At 44.0% G+C, this 17,583-nt stretch overlaps 1 protein-coding gene across 3 annotated transcripts in view; it reads right to left on the bottom strand.

The window, feature by feature from the left end:
* The window catches only part of LOC140202620 (protein mono-ADP-ribosyltransferase PARP12-like), an 84,356-nt gene extending 67,154 nt beyond the window's left edge, over positions 1–17,202 (bottom strand). For all 3 annotated transcript variants that reach the window (XM_072267686.1, XM_072267684.1, XM_072267685.1), the window contains exons 1-3: positions 16,818–17,202; positions 11,618–11,753; positions 5,811–6,075 (exon numbers count right to left, since the gene is read on the bottom strand). In XM_072267686.1, coding sequence (XP_072123787.1) covers positions 5,811–6,075; positions 11,618–11,753; positions 16,818–17,152 — 736 coding nt within the window. In that variant the 5' untranslated portion in view covers positions 17,153–17,202. The remainder of the gene's footprint in view (positions 1–5,810; positions 6,076–11,617; positions 11,754–16,817) is intronic.
* Between the last annotated feature and the right edge of the window lie 381 nt (positions 17,203–17,583).

Below are 17,583 nucleotides of genomic sequence, written 5' to 3'. Positions count from 1 at the left end.
TTGGGCTGTAAGTTTGCAGACAATGCTAAAATTGGTGGTAGTATGGGGAGTGAATAAGGTTGTCATAGGCTACTGCCGAATATAATCAATTGCAGATTGGTGCAGAGAAATCACAGATGGAGATGAATGCGACAAGTTGCACTGTGGCAGGTCAAATGTAAAGGGAAAGTAAACAGGAAGTGGTAGATCCATTAGAAGAAGTGATGTACAGAGGAGTCTTGGTCCAAGTCTATGGCTCCTTGAAAGAGGCAACACGAGTAGATAGGGTGGGAAAGAAGGTGAATGGCATGCTTGCTTTCATTGGTCAGAACACTGAATATGAGAATCTGGAACACATACCGTACTACCTCTGTACAAAACTTTGGTTAAGCTGCACTTGAAGTATTGTGTGCAATTATGGTCACCCCATTACAGGAAGGGTGTGGAGACTTTGGAGAGGATGCAGAAGCTTTTGCTGAATTAGGTCATTATAAACATAGATGCTGACTTCTGTCGATGCTGGAAATCCAGAGCAATACACACAAAATGGTGGAGGAACTCAGCAGGTCAGGCAGCATCAGTGGAAACTTCTCAGGTCAAGACCCTTCTTCAGGATTGGTAAGGAAAGGGGAAACTGCCAGAATAAAAAGGTTGGAGGGCGGGGAGGAAGGAGAACTAACTAGAAGGTGGTAGGTGAAGCCAGGTGGGTGGGAAAGGTACAGGGCTAGAGAAGAAGGAATCTGTTAGGAGATGACAGTGGACGATGGGAGAAAGGGAAGGAGGAGGGTCATCAGGGGGAGGTGATAGGTGGGTGGAGAACATAGAATAGTACAGCACAATACAGGCCCTTCGGCCCACAATGTTGTGCCGACCCTCAAATCCTGCCTCCCATATAAGCCCCCACCTTAAATTCCTCCATATACCTGTCTAGTAGTCTCTTAAACTTCACTAGCGTATCTGCCTCCACCACTGACTCAGGCAGTGCATTCCATGCACCAACCAACAATAAGAGACCAGAGTGGGGAATAGAAGAGGGAAGGAGGAGGGAAAAAATTATCCGAAGGAGAAATCGATGTTCCTGCTTTTAGGTTGGAGACTACCTAGATGGAATAGGAGGTGTTGCTCTGCCACCTTGAGTGTGTCCTCATTGTCACAAAAGAGGAGGCCATGGCCAACATGTCAGAACGGGAATGGAGGTAGAAATGAAAACAACTGGCCTGCCAAAATTTCCACTTTTGGCAGATGGAGCAAAGGTGTTCCGACAAAACAATCCCCCAATTTACATCAGGTCTCAGCAATGCAGAGAAGGCGGCATCAGGAGCACCGAATATAATAGTGGACCCCAACAAATTCACAGGTGAAGCATTGCCTCACTTGATAGGACTGTTTGGGGCTCTGAATGAAAGTAAGGGAGAAGGTGAATGGGCAGATGTAGCATTTCCATCGCTTGCAGGGTCATGTGCCAGGAAAGGGATTAGTAGAGAGGGACCAGTGTACAAGGGACTCACAGAGACAGCGACCCCTGCAGAAAACGGAGGGTTGGGGTGAGGTGAAGTTGTGTTTGGTGGTGGGATCCTGCTGAAGGGAACAGAAACTGTGGATGTGTCAGATGCAGAGGCTCATGGGGTGGTAGGTGAGGACAAGAGGAGCTCTATCCCTTTTAAGGCAGTGGGAAAATGGGATGAACACAGACATCCAGGAAATGGAGGAGTTGCGGGTGAGGGCAGCAAAGGTTCAAAAGTCAAAGATCCAATTCAATGTCAGAGAAATGTATACAATCTACATCCCAAAATGCTTTTTCTTTGCAAACATCCACAAAAACAGAGAAGTGCCCCAAAGAATGAACGACAGTTAAACATGAGAACCCCAAAGTCCCCCCCAGTTCTCCCCTCCCGTGCATAAGTGGCAGTGAGCAACAATGGTGGAGGTAGGAAACCACATTCTTTGAAGGTGGAGGACATCTCTGATGTCCTGGAAAGGAAAACCTCGACCTGGGAACAGATACATTGGAGATGAAGGAACTGAGAAAAGCAATAGCATTTGTACAGGAGACAGGGTGGGAAAAGGTATAGTCAAAATAGCTGTGGGAATTAGTAGGTTTATGAAAGATGGCGGTAGACAGTTTGTCTCCAGATATGTATATAGAGAGATCAAGAAAGGAGAGAATGGCAGAAATGGACCAAGTGAATTTGAGGGCAGGATGGAAGTTAGAGTTGGAGGCAAAGTTGATGAATTAACAAGCTCAGCATGGGTGCATGAAGCAGCACCAATGCAGTTGTCTATGCCACGCAGGAAGAGTTGGGGAGCATTACCATGGAAGACTTGGAACACGCACTGTTCCACATAGGCAACAAAAAGGCAGGCATAGCTGGGGCCCTTTTGGGTGCCCATGGCTTCCCCTTCTGTCAAGTCAAGTCACTTTTTATTGTCATTTCAACCATAACTGCTGGTACAGTACATAGTAAAAATGAGATAACGTTTTTTAGGACCATGGTGCTACATGAACAATACAAAAACTACACTGAACTACGTAAAACAACACAAAACTACACTAAACTACAGACCTACTCAGGACTGCATAAAGTGCACAAAACAGTGCAGGCATTACAATAAATAATAAACAAGACAATAGGTACAGTAGAGGGCAGTAGGTTGGTGTCAGTCCAGGCTCTGGGTATTAAGGAGTCTGATGGCTTGGGGGAAGAAACTGTTACGTAGTCTGGTCATGAGAGCCTGAATACTTCGGTGATTTTTGCCAGATGGCCGGAGGGAGAAGAGTTTGTATGAGGGGTGTGTGGGGTCCTTCATAATGCTGTTTGCTTTACGGATGCAGCGTGTGGTGTAAATGTCTGTAGTGGCGGGAAGAGAGACCCCGATGATCTTCTCAGCTGACCTCACCATCCACTGCAGGATCTTGCGATCCGAGGTGGTGCAATTTCCGAACCAGGCAGTGATGCAGCTGCTCAGGATGCTCTCAATACAACCTCTGTAGAATATGGTGAGGATGGGAGGTGGGGGATGGACTTTTCTCAGCCTTCGCAGAAAATAGAGACGCTGCTGGGCTTTCTTTGCTATGGAGCTAGTGTTGAGGGACCAAGTGAGATTCTCCACCAGGTGAACAACCAGAAATTTGGTGCTCTTAACGATCTCTACTGAGGAGTCGTCGATGTTCAGAGGAGAGTGGTCGTTCCGTGTCCTCCTGAAATCAACAACCATCTCTTTTGTTTTGTTCACATTTAGAGACAGGTTGTTGGCTCTGCACCAGTCCGTTAGCTGCTGCACCTTCTCTCTGTATGCTGACCCATCGTTCTTTCCGATGAGACCCACCACGGTCATGTCATCGGCGAACTTGATGATGTGGTTTGAGCTGTGTGTTGCAGCACAGTCGTGGGTCAGCAGAGTGAACAGCAGTGGACTGAGCACACAGCCCTGGGGGGGCCCCCATGCTCAGTGTGATGGTGTTGGAGATGCTGCTTCCAATCCAGACTGACTGAGGTCTCCCAGTCAGGAAGTCTAGGATCCAGTTGCAGAGGGAGGTGTTCAGGCCCAGTAGGCTCAGCTTTCCAATCAGTTTCTGAGGAATGATTGTGTTGAATGCTGAACTGAAGTCTATGAACAGCATTCGAATGTAAGTGTCTTTTTTGTCCAGGTGGGTTTGGGCAGGTGAAGGGTGATGGTAATGGCGTTGTTTGTTGAACGGTTGGGATGGTACACGAACTGCAGGGGGTCCAGTGAGGGGGGCAGCAGGGTCTTGATGTGCCTAATGACGAGCCTCTCAAAACACTTCATGATGATGGATGTGAGTACAACAGGACGGTAGTCATTGAGGCAGGACACTGAAGACTTCTTCGGCATGGGGACGATGGTGGCAGCCTTGAAGCATGTAGGAACGACGGCGCTGCTCAGGGAGATGTTGAAGATCTCAGTGAGAATATCTGCCAGCTGGTCTGCACATCCTCTAAGCACTCTGCCAGGAATATTGTCTGGTCCAGCAGCCTTACGTGGGTTGACCCTGCACAGGGTTCTCCTCACATCAGCCACGGTAAGACACAACACCTGGTCATTTGGAGGAGGGGTGGTCTTCCTTGCTGCCAAATCATTTTCCGCCTCAAAACGAGTGTAGAAGTTATTCAATGCATCTGGGAGGGAGGCATCACCAGCCAAAAGAGAAATTGTTGAGGGTGAAGATCAGTTCTGCCAGATGGAGAAGGATGGTGTGGAGAGCAACTAGTTGGGTCTTTTGTTGAGAAAGAAGCTGAAAGCATTCAGGCCTTCTTGATAGGGGATAGAAGTTTATAACAACTGAACATTCAAGGTGAAGATGAGGCGGCAGAGCCATGGAATTGAAAGTTGTTGAGGAGATCAAGAGCATGCGATGTAGGTGGGAAGGGACTAAACCAAGGGGGATAGAATGGACAGGAATGCAGACATGAGTTCAGTGGGGTAGGAACAGGCAAAGACAATGAGCCTACCTGGATGTCAGGTTTGTGGATCTTGGGTAGGTGGTAAAAACAAGCAATGTGGGGTAAGAGGAAATTATGTATTTGGTGGCAGTGGATGGGTGATCTCCAGAATTGATAAGATTAGTGATGATGTCAGAGACAATTTTCTGGGGTTCTTTTCAATGGGTAAGAAAGAGAAGGTGCCTGAGAGTTGCTCCATGCCTCAGCAAGGTAGAGGTCAGCTGAGAGTTGCAGCCTTCTCCAGTCCTCTACCTTACCCAACCACATCTATTCACCCATCCTCTCCTAGCTATCCTATCCTTCTTTTCCTCCTCCCCACTTTTTTTTATTTTAGCATCCTCCCCCTTCCTTTCAGTCCTGAAGAAGAGTCTTGGCCCAAAACCTCGACGGTTTATTCATTTCCATAGCTGTTGCCTGACCTGCTAAAGTAATATCTTATTTTGGGGGTGTTGCTCTGAACTATTTAATTGCTTGCATTACAAAAACATTACTCAATAACAAAAAATTGGCATTTGGGTGGCAAAAGGTAGCAAATAACAAAAAGGTAGCAAATAAAGGAGACCATATATTATTTAAAATTACTATTCCCTTACAAAAAGGGCAAGCCAAACTCTTTTCTCAGGAGCAAAGTAAACAGGTAACGTTAACAAGACACACGGCCAGAGCCTCAGTCACCATTGCTCAGAGCCTGCTCTGCCTTGTGTCATGGAAGGAGTAGTGAACTGAGCAGTATTAGGTTAATTTATCTTCTGTTTCCCTCATAGTGACATGATTCAATGACAGTGGAGTCGTTGATAGTTCATTGCAATTAGTTTACAATGAACCAAGAACTGAGACAAAGAAAATTGCAATTGTAGAGAGCTGTGGGAGTGATATGAAGATGACGCATTGTATGTTCAAATCCAATATTTCATATTTACAAACACTTTATAGCCATATTGTGGTATAATTAACCAGGCCATTTAAGTACAAAAATCAATAAACTGCAAATGCAGAAAATCTGAAAAGGAACAGAAAATGATGGGGACACCCAACAGGTCAGACAGTATCTGCAGGAAGAGAAACAGAGTTAACATTCCACACCCACGATCATTGTTCGGAATTCTGTTTCTCTTTCCAGAGTTGCTGCCTGACCAGGTGAATGGTTCCTGTTTCTATTTCAATCCTGTCATCAGCTGTCCCCTACACTTCCACACTCATCAGCAAGGAAGCGGAGAACAACAAACTTCTCGACTGTTGCCCTGTCCGAGTTGAAACTGCCTGAACCTAGGGCTCAAACTGACATCACCACAGGCTGCAGGATGGTTTGGAAGCACAGAGGTGTATTCCAGTGTACATGCAAAAAGATTAGAAATGTCCCATGCTTACCGTCAGTGCTGTTAACTTGCTTAATGTAGTTCCTGTTCTGATATATCTTCAGCAGATTCTGCATCACGTGCTCATCCAAACATAATTTTCTGAGTAGGACACAAATGTCATCATCATACAAGCTGTGAGAACGTCGACACTGATCCCCAAATTTACAACTTCCTGAGACATAGTGAGAGCAGATGTGAAGTTTATTACAGGCCTCTTTACGGGAACAGATTCCATGGTGAAGAGTTTCATTTCCCTTATTGTAATGCAAGCAGATCTGGAAGAGTTCAAATTCAAAATTAGCTTGAACTGTAGAGAAAGACTTTTTCAGACCTTTTACTCTCTGCAACTGAAGGGCAGAGCTTTGGAGGACGATGGTGCCTAACGGCAACTCCTCTGCTTGCATCTTTGGAAACAGCTCTATTTCCATCTTTAATATCTGTATTTTTCTATTTCAGGGTTCTTTTGAAGACCCTGACCTGGAGTTACACACTGACTGGTTCTTTACAGGAATGGGACCCTCTCTCGAGGTCTCACGACTGGCCGTTTTTCGATATGTCAAGGACGCGGCCCAGAAGACTAGCGCGCCTCAGGGTGCCGGATTTCCGTGGCTCTGGAGGTGGACGGACCCAAGGTCAGTGCCACCAGCTGGTGCGTCGTGGGAGATGGAAGATCGAAAGCAGCGAGTTGGCTGCCGGCTGTGTGCCCGGGGACCTGAGTTCCTTGAGCACAGAACTCGGAAAAAGCGACGCAACAGGCCTTTAACACCATAAATCAGCAAGTTGTTTTGTTATGTCTCCCCTGTCGCTGTGAAACTGAGACACCTTTTTTCCCTTTATTAGGGAGAGAGAGAGAGAGCCTGTGGTATGGCTGCAATGCTTGGGTGGGGGGAGCTGGGGGGGGGGGTGCTTTGGGTTTCTAATATTTAACCGTCACTCATTCTTTGGGGGCATTCCTCTGTTGTCGTGGATGTTTGTGAAGAAAAAGAAATTCAGGATGTACATTGTACACATTTTTCTGACATTAAATGTGCCTTTGAAACCTATTGAAATTTGCTGTAAGGAGAGAACGGTGGTACCACTGGTGCAGCTGATGCATTACAACTCTAATGACTCCACAGCAGCTTGCATGATCACCCTGAAAATCAGCATGCTCTTGGTGGCTCCCACATTTCAAGTATTTGCAGTTTGGTAAATTAGTTGGTCACTGTGATTTGTTCCTGGTTTGTTAGAGTCTAGGGGAATAGGTCACAGGACAAATGAGTAGGGAATGATAGTGCTAAATGAGACAGCCGAGACTAGAGAGGTTGAAATGGCTTCTTTCTGTGTCATGAAGTAATATGGAAAGACGGAATTGCTTTATATTCAGGCTCCCTATATTTTGTGCAGATTAGATCAATGGGAAACTTAGGATAAATTGATCGTCTCCAGAAAGTAGTATCTATCAAGCACCCTCCACCAACTGCGTCATGCCCTCCTCTCACTGCTACTGTCCGGGAGGACTTACAGAAGCCTGAAGTCCCACAGTACTAGATTCTGAAACAGCTAGTTCCTAGAATTAACTCTAAACCCTAACCCCAAATCAGCCCCAAAACGCTACAAACTCTTACACTACCATGAAGCTGACTTTGATTGTTTTTTTTTTTGCATTAAGGTCTTGTGTTTGCAGTGTTTTTTTTTTACACTGTATAGCCCAAGTTCATGTCTAATCTACGTGCAATTTATATTATGTGTGTTCTGAGGTCATGTGCTGTAGGCATATACAGTACATGTCTGAATTTACTTCTGAATAGCTGGTTACTAACCCATAACTCCTAGTTACAACTCCTCCCTTGGAGAGTCAGACACCCTGAGCCAATAGGCTGGTCCTGGACTTACTTCCTGGCATAATTTACATATTACTATTTAACTATTTATGGTGCAACTGTAATGAAAACCAATTTCCCTCGGGATCAATAAAGTATGACTATGACTATGACATAAAAAGGACCAGGAACTAACACTTCATTTGGATGAGGTTAGATGACCTCATTTGGAATGGGAGGATAGCCACCACAATTGGCTTCAGCCTTCAAGATGGGAAAATATATTTGGCCACAAGTTATGACTGGAATGGATTACTATATATGCGTGTGGTTAAATAATTTCATCATACGCAAAATATCTGAGTTCTTTTACCATTGCCAATACAACTCCCCCTTGAGACAGTAAAGATCAGATAAAATAAATGGTGTGAATAATTTTTATTGCAAACTAGATGTCAATTATATTTATATTAATGGTATAAATCTAGAATGTTAGAACAGTTCATTTAGATTTTGTATTACTTTCATGTGAGTTTATATTCATCATACATATTTTAATTAAAATCTTCACATCTTTTCACTACCATCCCTCTTAGAAAGTAGATTAGTCTGAAATTAGACTTTGCTGCCACAAGCTTTTATTTGCCTACTAACCATCGGAATTGTATGTGGAATCAATCAAAAACCTGCTCAATTGCCTCTAAATATCATTGACATTCAGAGGCATTTATAATCAACTGAAACAGATTGAAATGTAAAACAGAATATTTATCAAGAATACATTCACTTAAAATAATTTCTTCAAAAATTAATTAAGAACATTGATATTAATTAGCATTAAAAAAGACTGGGAATTTCACTGACAGTATCCATTGAGGTTGATAACCCTTTCAAACGAATGAAAAAGCTGACATGGCTGGCCCAAAGCTGAGGGGAAAGGTATAAAGTGTACCAGGTCCGTCATCTTAGGATGAACTGATTCACATATGGAAGTTATGAATGGGCAGATTCTTGCGCCGCAGCTACATACTTGACAGCTAGCCTGAGCTCACCATCGGTGTGTAATTGTGGCTTTGTGTTCTCCTCATAATATTTCCTTCTGCACTTCTTCATGCAGTCGGTAAATCATACCACAATAAGTTCAGCCTCCTCATCTGGGTCATTAATGTGAAACATGTCCAGTTGAAATCCATGGTCTGTTCCCTGTGGCAGCCCATTAATTACAGCTTGCTCACCTGAGCATACCACGTTTGCACTGATCTCCATTTTCTATTGCTGTATATTTAATTTATTATGCCAATGCCTAGAGCACATAATAATCTTATATGTGATACTTATCAAATGCCTTTTTACAATATAAATGCACTTCATCCACTGGTTCCCCTTTATCCATCCTGCTTGTTATACATCCAGAGTTCTAACAAGTTTTTCAAATAAATTTCTCATGTCAACTGCTAGGTGGTACCAGGACTTTTTTGAATGTTCTGCTATTACTTCCCTGATAATAGATTCCAGCATTTTCCCATTGACAAATGTTAAGCAAACTAGCCTGTCAAGTCTTGCTTTTTACCTCCCGTTGTGAATAGAAGCTGCCCTTTTGTGCATTTAATGCCAGCTCAGTTTGGGAACGGGATCCATTACAAATATTGCTAGCAGTAGATATAAAACTGGATTAGGATGGGAACCAGAACAGAGAGGGCCTGACACAAGAGTCCACACATGCTGAAAATCTGGAGCAGCACACGAGGAGCTGGAGGAACTCAGTGTGTCAGGCAGCGTCTGTGGAGGGAAATGGTCAGGCGATGTTTTAGGTCAAGTCTTTTCAATCAGGACTGGAAAAGAAGAGGGGAGATAGGTAATTTACCAGTCCTTCCAGGTGAGGCAATCCATCACATGTGAATCCCATGGGGTGGTTTGTTGCATCTAGTGTATTTGGTACAGCCTTGCCTACATCACTGAGAGCATACGCATGTTGGGGGAAATCTCTTCACCAAGTGCCTTCACTCTGTCTGCCTTACCAGCTAGGATCTCCCAGTGTTCAACCACTTTAATTCCATGGCCCATTCCCACAGTGACATGTCTGTCTATAGCCTCCTCTACTGCCAAGTTAAGGCTAGTCACAGATTAAAGGACCAGCACTTCATATTCCGCTTTTGTAGCCTCCAACCTGATAAACATTGATCTCTCTAACTTCCAGTAAACACTCTCCCCCTTTATTTTTCCCCACCACGCCACTTCTTTCCCCTCACATGTTTTATCAGTCTGTCCATCACCAACACACTTTTCCCACTGGATCCTCTCCCCACCTCCTTCCCTTTATTCTATGTTTCATTGTTTTCTCCTATGAGATCCCATTGTCACCTCCCAGCTATGTACATCATTCCATCTCTGCCCCCTCCCTTGCCTTCCTATCACCCCACTCACCTGGATCCACTTAACACCCACCAGATCTTGCTCCACATCCTCCCCCTACACTTATATACCAACTTCTCCCCCTTTAATTCCAATCCTGATGAAGAGTCTCTACTCAAAACTTCAACATTTCCCTCTGCAGATGCCGACTGGGAAATCCTAAAATGGAAACACAACAGATTGTGCATTGCTGGCAATCTAGAGCAACCACAAACAAAATGCTGGAGGAATTCAGCAGGTCAGGCAGCATCTATGGACAAGAATTAACAGTCAACATTTCAGACCACGAACCCCTATCGGGACTAAAATGTAAATCAGACTTTTTACCAGGGATTGGAAATGAAAAGAAATAAAGGGATAAAGGTAGACAGTGTTTACTGGAAGTTAGAGAAATCAAAGTTTATCTGGTTGGAGACTACGAAGGTGGAATAGGAAGGTTTTGAGATAGGGGATGAAACATGATTCAAGTTCTCTAGTAATTTCACACGACAACTGCCAGTAGGAACCCTGACTACTGTAGATCAAACAGTGGTTTGATCTACGCAATGTTCTTTTTCATTGGCAGCAAGAAATCAATCATCTCTTGAATGACACTGAAAGCTGATCAGAAGATAAGAGGTATACTCTCAAAGTTCTACACGTCTCAAGCAAAGCTCTATGCCCAATGTGGAGCCCGGTTATCAGCAACTTCAACTCAGAGAACAGAGCTCTATGTTGTGATCCAAGCTGTCAGAGAGGCTCTATGTTGGTGGTAGAATAATCTCAAGTCAAGTTTATTAGCCTTGTTTAAGAAAAGGTGTTAACCCAATATCTGAGTTAAAAAAATGCTGCTGGGTCTGATGGGATCAAACTGAATCAATATCTGAGGGATTCAATAAAGCTTAATTGTCCAACCTAATATTTATAGCTTATCAAACTAAGTTGTACTGGTTATTATCACTTCAGTTGTTCCATTGTTTGATACCAGTATCTATTTTATAACTCTCACCCCTAACTCTACATGCAAAGATATTAAAATAGATGAACATTCGCATCAAATAGATATAGAACATAACCGCACAGTAAACGTCCTTCCACCCATGACATTGTGCCAAACATTTAAGCTACAATTAGATTAATCTAGTCCTTCCTTCCTACATAACCCTCCATTTTTCTATCCTCCTTGTACATATCTAAGAGTTTCATAAATGCCCCTAATGTATCTGCCTCTACCACTTCTCCTGGCAGGGTGTCCTATGCACCCACTACTCTATGTAAATAATTTAACTCTGACGTCCTCTCTATACTTTCCCCCAATCACTTTAAAATGGTGCCACCCCCTCTACCTCCTCATATTAACACAGAACAGAGACATTAAAGAAGACAGAAAACATTTCATCATATTTAGTAACTGGAATTTTTAGAAAGGCACGAACTGCTCAGTTGTCAAATGTAGAGTGTAGCAAATTTTGAACATAGATCTCTGGTGGAGGAGTGGAGGCAGGAACACATTATTTATAAAGTTTATAGATAAACTCTTAAAAAGCTATGGCATAGACTGCCATACGTGATGGTTGGCACAGTTACAATGAGCTGAGGAGCCCACATGGTTCGATGAATTTACCTCAGGTAGAAACGATGGGTCATTCTGAAGCAGAAGAATGCGCAGTTCATTCACACTCAGTTCCTGGAGAGATTTCATGCTGAGGACATTCCAGTTGTGGAAATCATGGATGTCATGAGAATGTTTGCAAGGATTGCTGAAATAAATAAGGAACAATTAATAAAGGAAGAAAGAAAACTGGTCTTTTTGATTACTTTCGTACCAAGAGATCATAGCCTAACTTTCATTCCTGGTGGGAAACCCAGTCAGTCCAAAGAGGAAGTTTAGGAGAACGAAGGATGATTTCATTGGTTAAGACATCTTGCCGATGGCTAACCACTGGGTCCATGGGGCACTGCTGCCTAGATTGTGCTTTGCATTCTAAAGCCTGCAGAGTGCAGCAGATGTGTGGAACGTGCTGGAGGTCAGATGTGCCCAGATGTGTCCTTCTGCACTGTTCCTGACAAGCCAGGGTTCTATCTCTGCTTACCACTTTGCATTTTCACTCCAGCTCAGTTCAATGAACATTTGTAGGTGGGAACATCACCAATAGCCTATTCTGGTCCAACCATATCAATGTCACGGCCAAGAAGGCTCACCAATCCTTCATAAACACATTTGTTATATTCTCAAGATGCTGGAAATCCAGAGCAAGACACACAAGATGCCGGAGGAACTCAGCAGGTCAGGCAGCACCTATGGAAATGAATAAGCAGTCGACTTATCGGGCTGAGACCCTTCAGCAGGACTGGAAAGGAAGGTGGGGGGGGGGAGGGGAAGGAGTACAAGCCAGAAGGTGATAGGTGAAGCCAGGTGGGTGGGGGGGGGGGGGTTTGAAGTAAGAACCTGAGAAGTGGTAGGTGGGAAAGGTAAGGGACTGAAGAAGGTGAAATCTGATAGGAGGGGAGAGTGAACCATGGAAAGAACAGAAGGAGGAGGAGCACCAGTGCCCTGCAGGTGAGAAGAAGAGAAGAGCTAAGACAGGAGACAGAGTAGGGAATGGAAGAAGAGGAAAGGGGAAAAATTACTGCATGTTGGAGAAATTGATGCTCATGCCATCAGGTTGGAGGATATCCATACATTATATGAAGCATTGCTCTTCCAACCTGAAAGTGACCTGATCATGGGGATGGGGATAGGAATTTAAATGGTTGGCCACTGGGAAATTCTGTTTTTTTGTGTGGATAAAGCAAAGGTGCTCGACATCAGAAAAAATCAGAGATGTCCTCCTCCTTCAAAGAACAGGGATTCTCTTCCTCTACCACTGACGCTCCCCCCAACTGCATCGCCTCCATTTCCTGAACATTCAACAGGACCCTGCTACCAAACACATCATTACTCCCCCCCCAACCCACTCTCAGCTTTCTGCAGCCATTGCTCCCTTGTCCATTCTTCCCTCCCCACTAATCTCCCTCCTGGCACATATCCCTGTAAGCAGAAGTACAATGCCTGCCTGTTAATTTCCGCCCTCACCTCCATTCAGGGTTTCAAACAGTCCCTCCAGATGAGGCAACACACCACCTACGAATCAGATGGGGTCATCCATTCTATCCAGTGCTCCTGATGTAGCATCCTCTACATTGGTGAGACCCGACGTAGATTGGGGGACGGCTTTGTCAAGCAGCACCACTCTATCTGCAAAAAGCATAATTTTCCTGTGGGCACCTATTTTAATTCCAATTCGTATTCCCATTTTGACATGTATGCCAATGGTCTCCTCTACTACAATGATGAGGCCACTGTCAGGTTGGAGGAGCAAACACTTCATATGCCATCTAGGTGGCCTCCAACTTAATGGCATGAACACGAATTTCTCCAACTTCAAGTAATATATTTATATATATAGATAGATAGATAGATATTGATATCACCGGCATATATCTTTAAATTTGTTCATTCTACGGCAGCAGCACAATGAAATACGTAATAAATAAACATAGGAAAAAAATGAATTAAAGTATATATGTCTATTAAATAGTTAAGTTAAAATAGGTAGAGCAAAAAAACTTCCCCCCCCCCCTTCTTCTTCAATTCCTCACTCTGGCTCTCCATTAGCTCTTCTCCTCACCTGCCTATCACTTTCCCCTGGCAGACCTCCTCTTTCCCTTTCTCTGATGGTGCACTCTCCTTTACTATCAGATTCCTTCTCCAGCCCTTTCCCTTTTCCAACTTTCACCTCCCAGCTTCTCACTTCATTCCCCCCTCCCCACTGCCTGGCTTCACCTATCACCTTCTAGTTTGAGCTCCTTCCCCTCTCCCTATCTTCTGACTCTGGCTTCTATCCCCCCCGCTTTCCTTTCCGGTACTGATGAAGGGTCTCGGTCTGAAACGTTGACTCTTTTCATTTCCACAGTAGCAGCCTGCCCTGCTAAATTCCTTGAGAATTTCATCAGTGGATCTACTTCTTCAAGATGCTAAAGAAATTTGACATGTCTCCATCAACACTTAACAATTTTCACTGATGCACCATAGAAAACATTCTGTCTGGAGGCATAACAGCTTGATATCCCAACTGATCTCCACATGGCTGATACAACTGCAGAGTTGAGGACACATCACAGGACATCATAGGGGTCAGCCTCTCCTCTATGGAATCTGGTAAAACTTCTCACTGCCTCAGTGATGCAGCCATCACAGTCAAAGACCCCACCCACCCAGACATTCGCCTCTCCTCACCCATCAGGCAGAAGGTACAAAAGCATGTGCCAGAAGCCTCTGTCCCTCTGTTACTAGTGATACACTGTTACAGAACTGGCTTGCCCACAGAAGGCAAAGAGTAGTTGTAGACAGGTCATATTCTGCATGGAGGTCAGTGACCAGTGCTGTGCCTCAGGGATCTGTTCTGGGGCCCCTACTCTTCATGATTTTGATAAGTGACCTGGATGAGGAAGTGGAGGGATGGGTTAGTAAATTTGCTGATGACACAAATGTTGAGGGTGTTGTGGATAGTGTGGAGGGCTGTGAGAGGTTACAGCGGGACATTGGTAGGATGAAAAACTGGGCTGAGAAGTGACAAATGGAGTTCAACCCAAATAAGTGTTAACTGGTTCATTTTGGTAGGTCAAATATGATGGCAGAATATAGTATTAATGGCAAGACTCTTGGCAGTGTGGAGGATCAGGGGGATCTTGGGGGCCGAGTCCATAGGATACTCAAAGCTGCTGCGCAGGTTGACTCTGTGGTTAAGAAAGCATATGGTGCATTGGCCTTCATCAATCATGGGAATGAGTTTAGGAGCCAAGAGGTAATGTTACAGCTATACAGAGAGGTAATGATGGTCAGACCCCACTTGGAGTATTGTGCTCAGTTCTGGTCGCCTCACTACAGGAAGGATGTGGAAACCATAGAAAGGGTGGAGAGGAGATGTTGCCTGGATCGGGGAGAATGTCTTAAGAGAATAGGTTGCTTGAACTTGGCCTTTTTTCCTTGGAGCAACGAAGGATGAGAGGTGACCTGATAGAGGTATACAAGATGATGAGAGGCATTGATCATGTGGATAGTCAGAGGCTTTTTCCCAGGACTGAAATGGCTAGCACAAGAGGACAAAGTTTTAAGGTGCTTGGAAGTAGGTACAGAGGAGATGTCAGGGGTAAGTTTTTTTACGCTGAGAGTGGTCAGTGCATGGAATGGGCTGCCGGTGACGGTGGTGGCGGCTGATACTATAGGGTTTTTTAAGAGACTCCAGGACGTGTACATGGAGCTTAGAAAAATAGAGGGCTATGGGTAACCCTAGGTAATTTCTAAGGTAAGGCCATGTTCGGGACAGTTTTGTGGGCCGAAGGGCCTGTATTGTGCTGTAGGGTTTCTATGACTCTTGAATGGGCCCCTTGTACGATAAAAATGGACTCTTGGCCTCACAATCTCCCTCATTATAATCTTGCGCTTGTCGTTTACCTGCACTGCATTTTTTCCAGTAGCTTTTACTCTTTATTCCGCATTGTTATTGTTTTACCTTATTCGAGCTCAATGTGCTGTTTTTTTATTTACAGATATAGCGTGGATCCTTCCGATCCTTCGGACTGCAACCCCCGATTTAACCCTACCCTAATCGCAGGAAAATTTATAATGACCAGTTAACCCTCTAACCGGTACGTCTTTGGACTGTGGCCGAAAACCGGAGGACCAGTAGAAAATTCAGTCCGTTCACAGGCAGGACGTACAGACGCCCCGGAACTCCAAACTCCGGTGCCCCGAGCTGTAATATTATTGCGCTAATGGCTACCAGCGTGATTGGGAGCCCCCAAAATGATTTCATCTGTATAAACAGTTGGCAAGACAAACTTTTCACTGTATGGTGGTATGTGTCACCACTATAAACCAGCGAACTAACCAACATTACAGTGAAGTTGAAGTGCTTTAAAAAAATACTTTACTTTGGGAAAACAAATCTTCCAGGAACTTAAAACCAGGACTCTCTAAATGATGGAATGGCCAAAAGCTGTAAAGTTCTGCAAATAGGTAGAGCAGATATAAGAACAGTATTTGTCCGTGCAGAATGCTTTTTTGTAAAACTATCATAAAGACAGTCACACTGCTTATCAAATCAGAGCTGGCCAGTAATTTCCCAAATACTTTTCTGCACTAATCCTAGTTGGTTTTCTGCACACTCCCATAGATTCTACCACTAACACCACTAACCACTACACTATTTGCAAATGGACAATTAACCTACCAACACACATCTTTGGAATGTGGGAGGACAAAACCCACAGCCATGGAAAAAATGCCGAAGTCCTCCACACTTAGCACCAAAGTCAGGACTGAACCGGGGTCTCTGGATCGTCAAGCCGCAGTTTTACGAGCACAGTGCCCGTACCGCCCTCCGAATGGAATGCAAATAGAGGAACTTCCTACCACCTCGTTGGTTCATGGTGCAAAATACAGTCATGGTGTGTTGGTAGTATACTATTTCTGCTGTTGGGCGTTTATACAGACCTGTGCTGACGTACAGAATAGAACAGGTAACTGTCAGCCCAGCCATCACTGCTACTTGACACGGCAAGCTTCTTGCTAGTGAAGGTAGTCTTGCTTCCTTACTTTTACTGCCAATTCTACAGGTGAACATTTCACTTATAATTCACGTTGTAAGGAGGTCGATAATGCAAAACTACAATTAGCACTTATTACTGTTATCGGTAACTACAAATACTCACTTTGTTTTAGATTATCTTAGTAATTCATATTGGTTCAATACCTGTATATTACTATCAACATGATTTACCTTTTTACTCCAAATTTGCAATTGCCAAGTATAAAAAACCTGCAGAGGTGAAGCATTCCACAATCTCGGCATTCCTTGTTTGGATATTTTTTACACAGCCTTATGGAGGAGGTGGAAATTATTCGACTATCCAAGGTTATCCCAGATGTAGAAGCGTCACTCCCTGGTCCTGGGACGACGAGGAAAAGCTGATGGTTTGACAATACTGATTTCAGATTCAAATCAGACACCGCACCGATGCGGGTCATTATACTGAGGAGGTCTTCATAATCCAAAGACCCACTATTTGAACAGAGAACTTTGAAGACAGTCTTAGAGAGTTTTGAGAAAGACATTGTTGCTCTTACTTGTATCTCAAAATAAAGGAAGTGCAATTTAGTCGGAAACGTAAGAAATGAAAGTGAAACTATTCTAGTGACGGAATAGTATAATTAATTAAGTAAATGGGAGTGACTATGCAACCACCAGCTGAAGGTTAATTGAACGTTCATATTCATTCCAGGAGCATATCTGTATGTAGCAGCAGTACATTGGCAGATAATGATAAATATTTCTTGTACTGAGTACTAAATGTAGGCGATGGCGAAAGCTATTTAGTAGAGTATGAGTACACCTGGCCTGCTTTATGTTGTTCTATCAATTATTTACAGTCTGTAAAAGCCATGTGAATAACTATTGTCTCCCACACTATCACCGACCTTATTAACTGCCACTAACCTCATAGTTCCCTTAACCCGCTCCCCCCCTCCCGTTTTACCTCCTACCC

This window comes from Mobula birostris, chromosome 9 (genome assembly GCF_030028105.1).
Source record: "Mobula birostris isolate sMobBir1 chromosome 9, sMobBir1.hap1, whole genome shotgun sequence".
Lineage (NCBI taxonomy): Eukaryota > Metazoa > Chordata > Chondrichthyes > Myliobatiformes > Myliobatidae > Mobula > Mobula birostris.
This window is presented reverse-complemented; position numbering and strand designations above follow the sequence as displayed.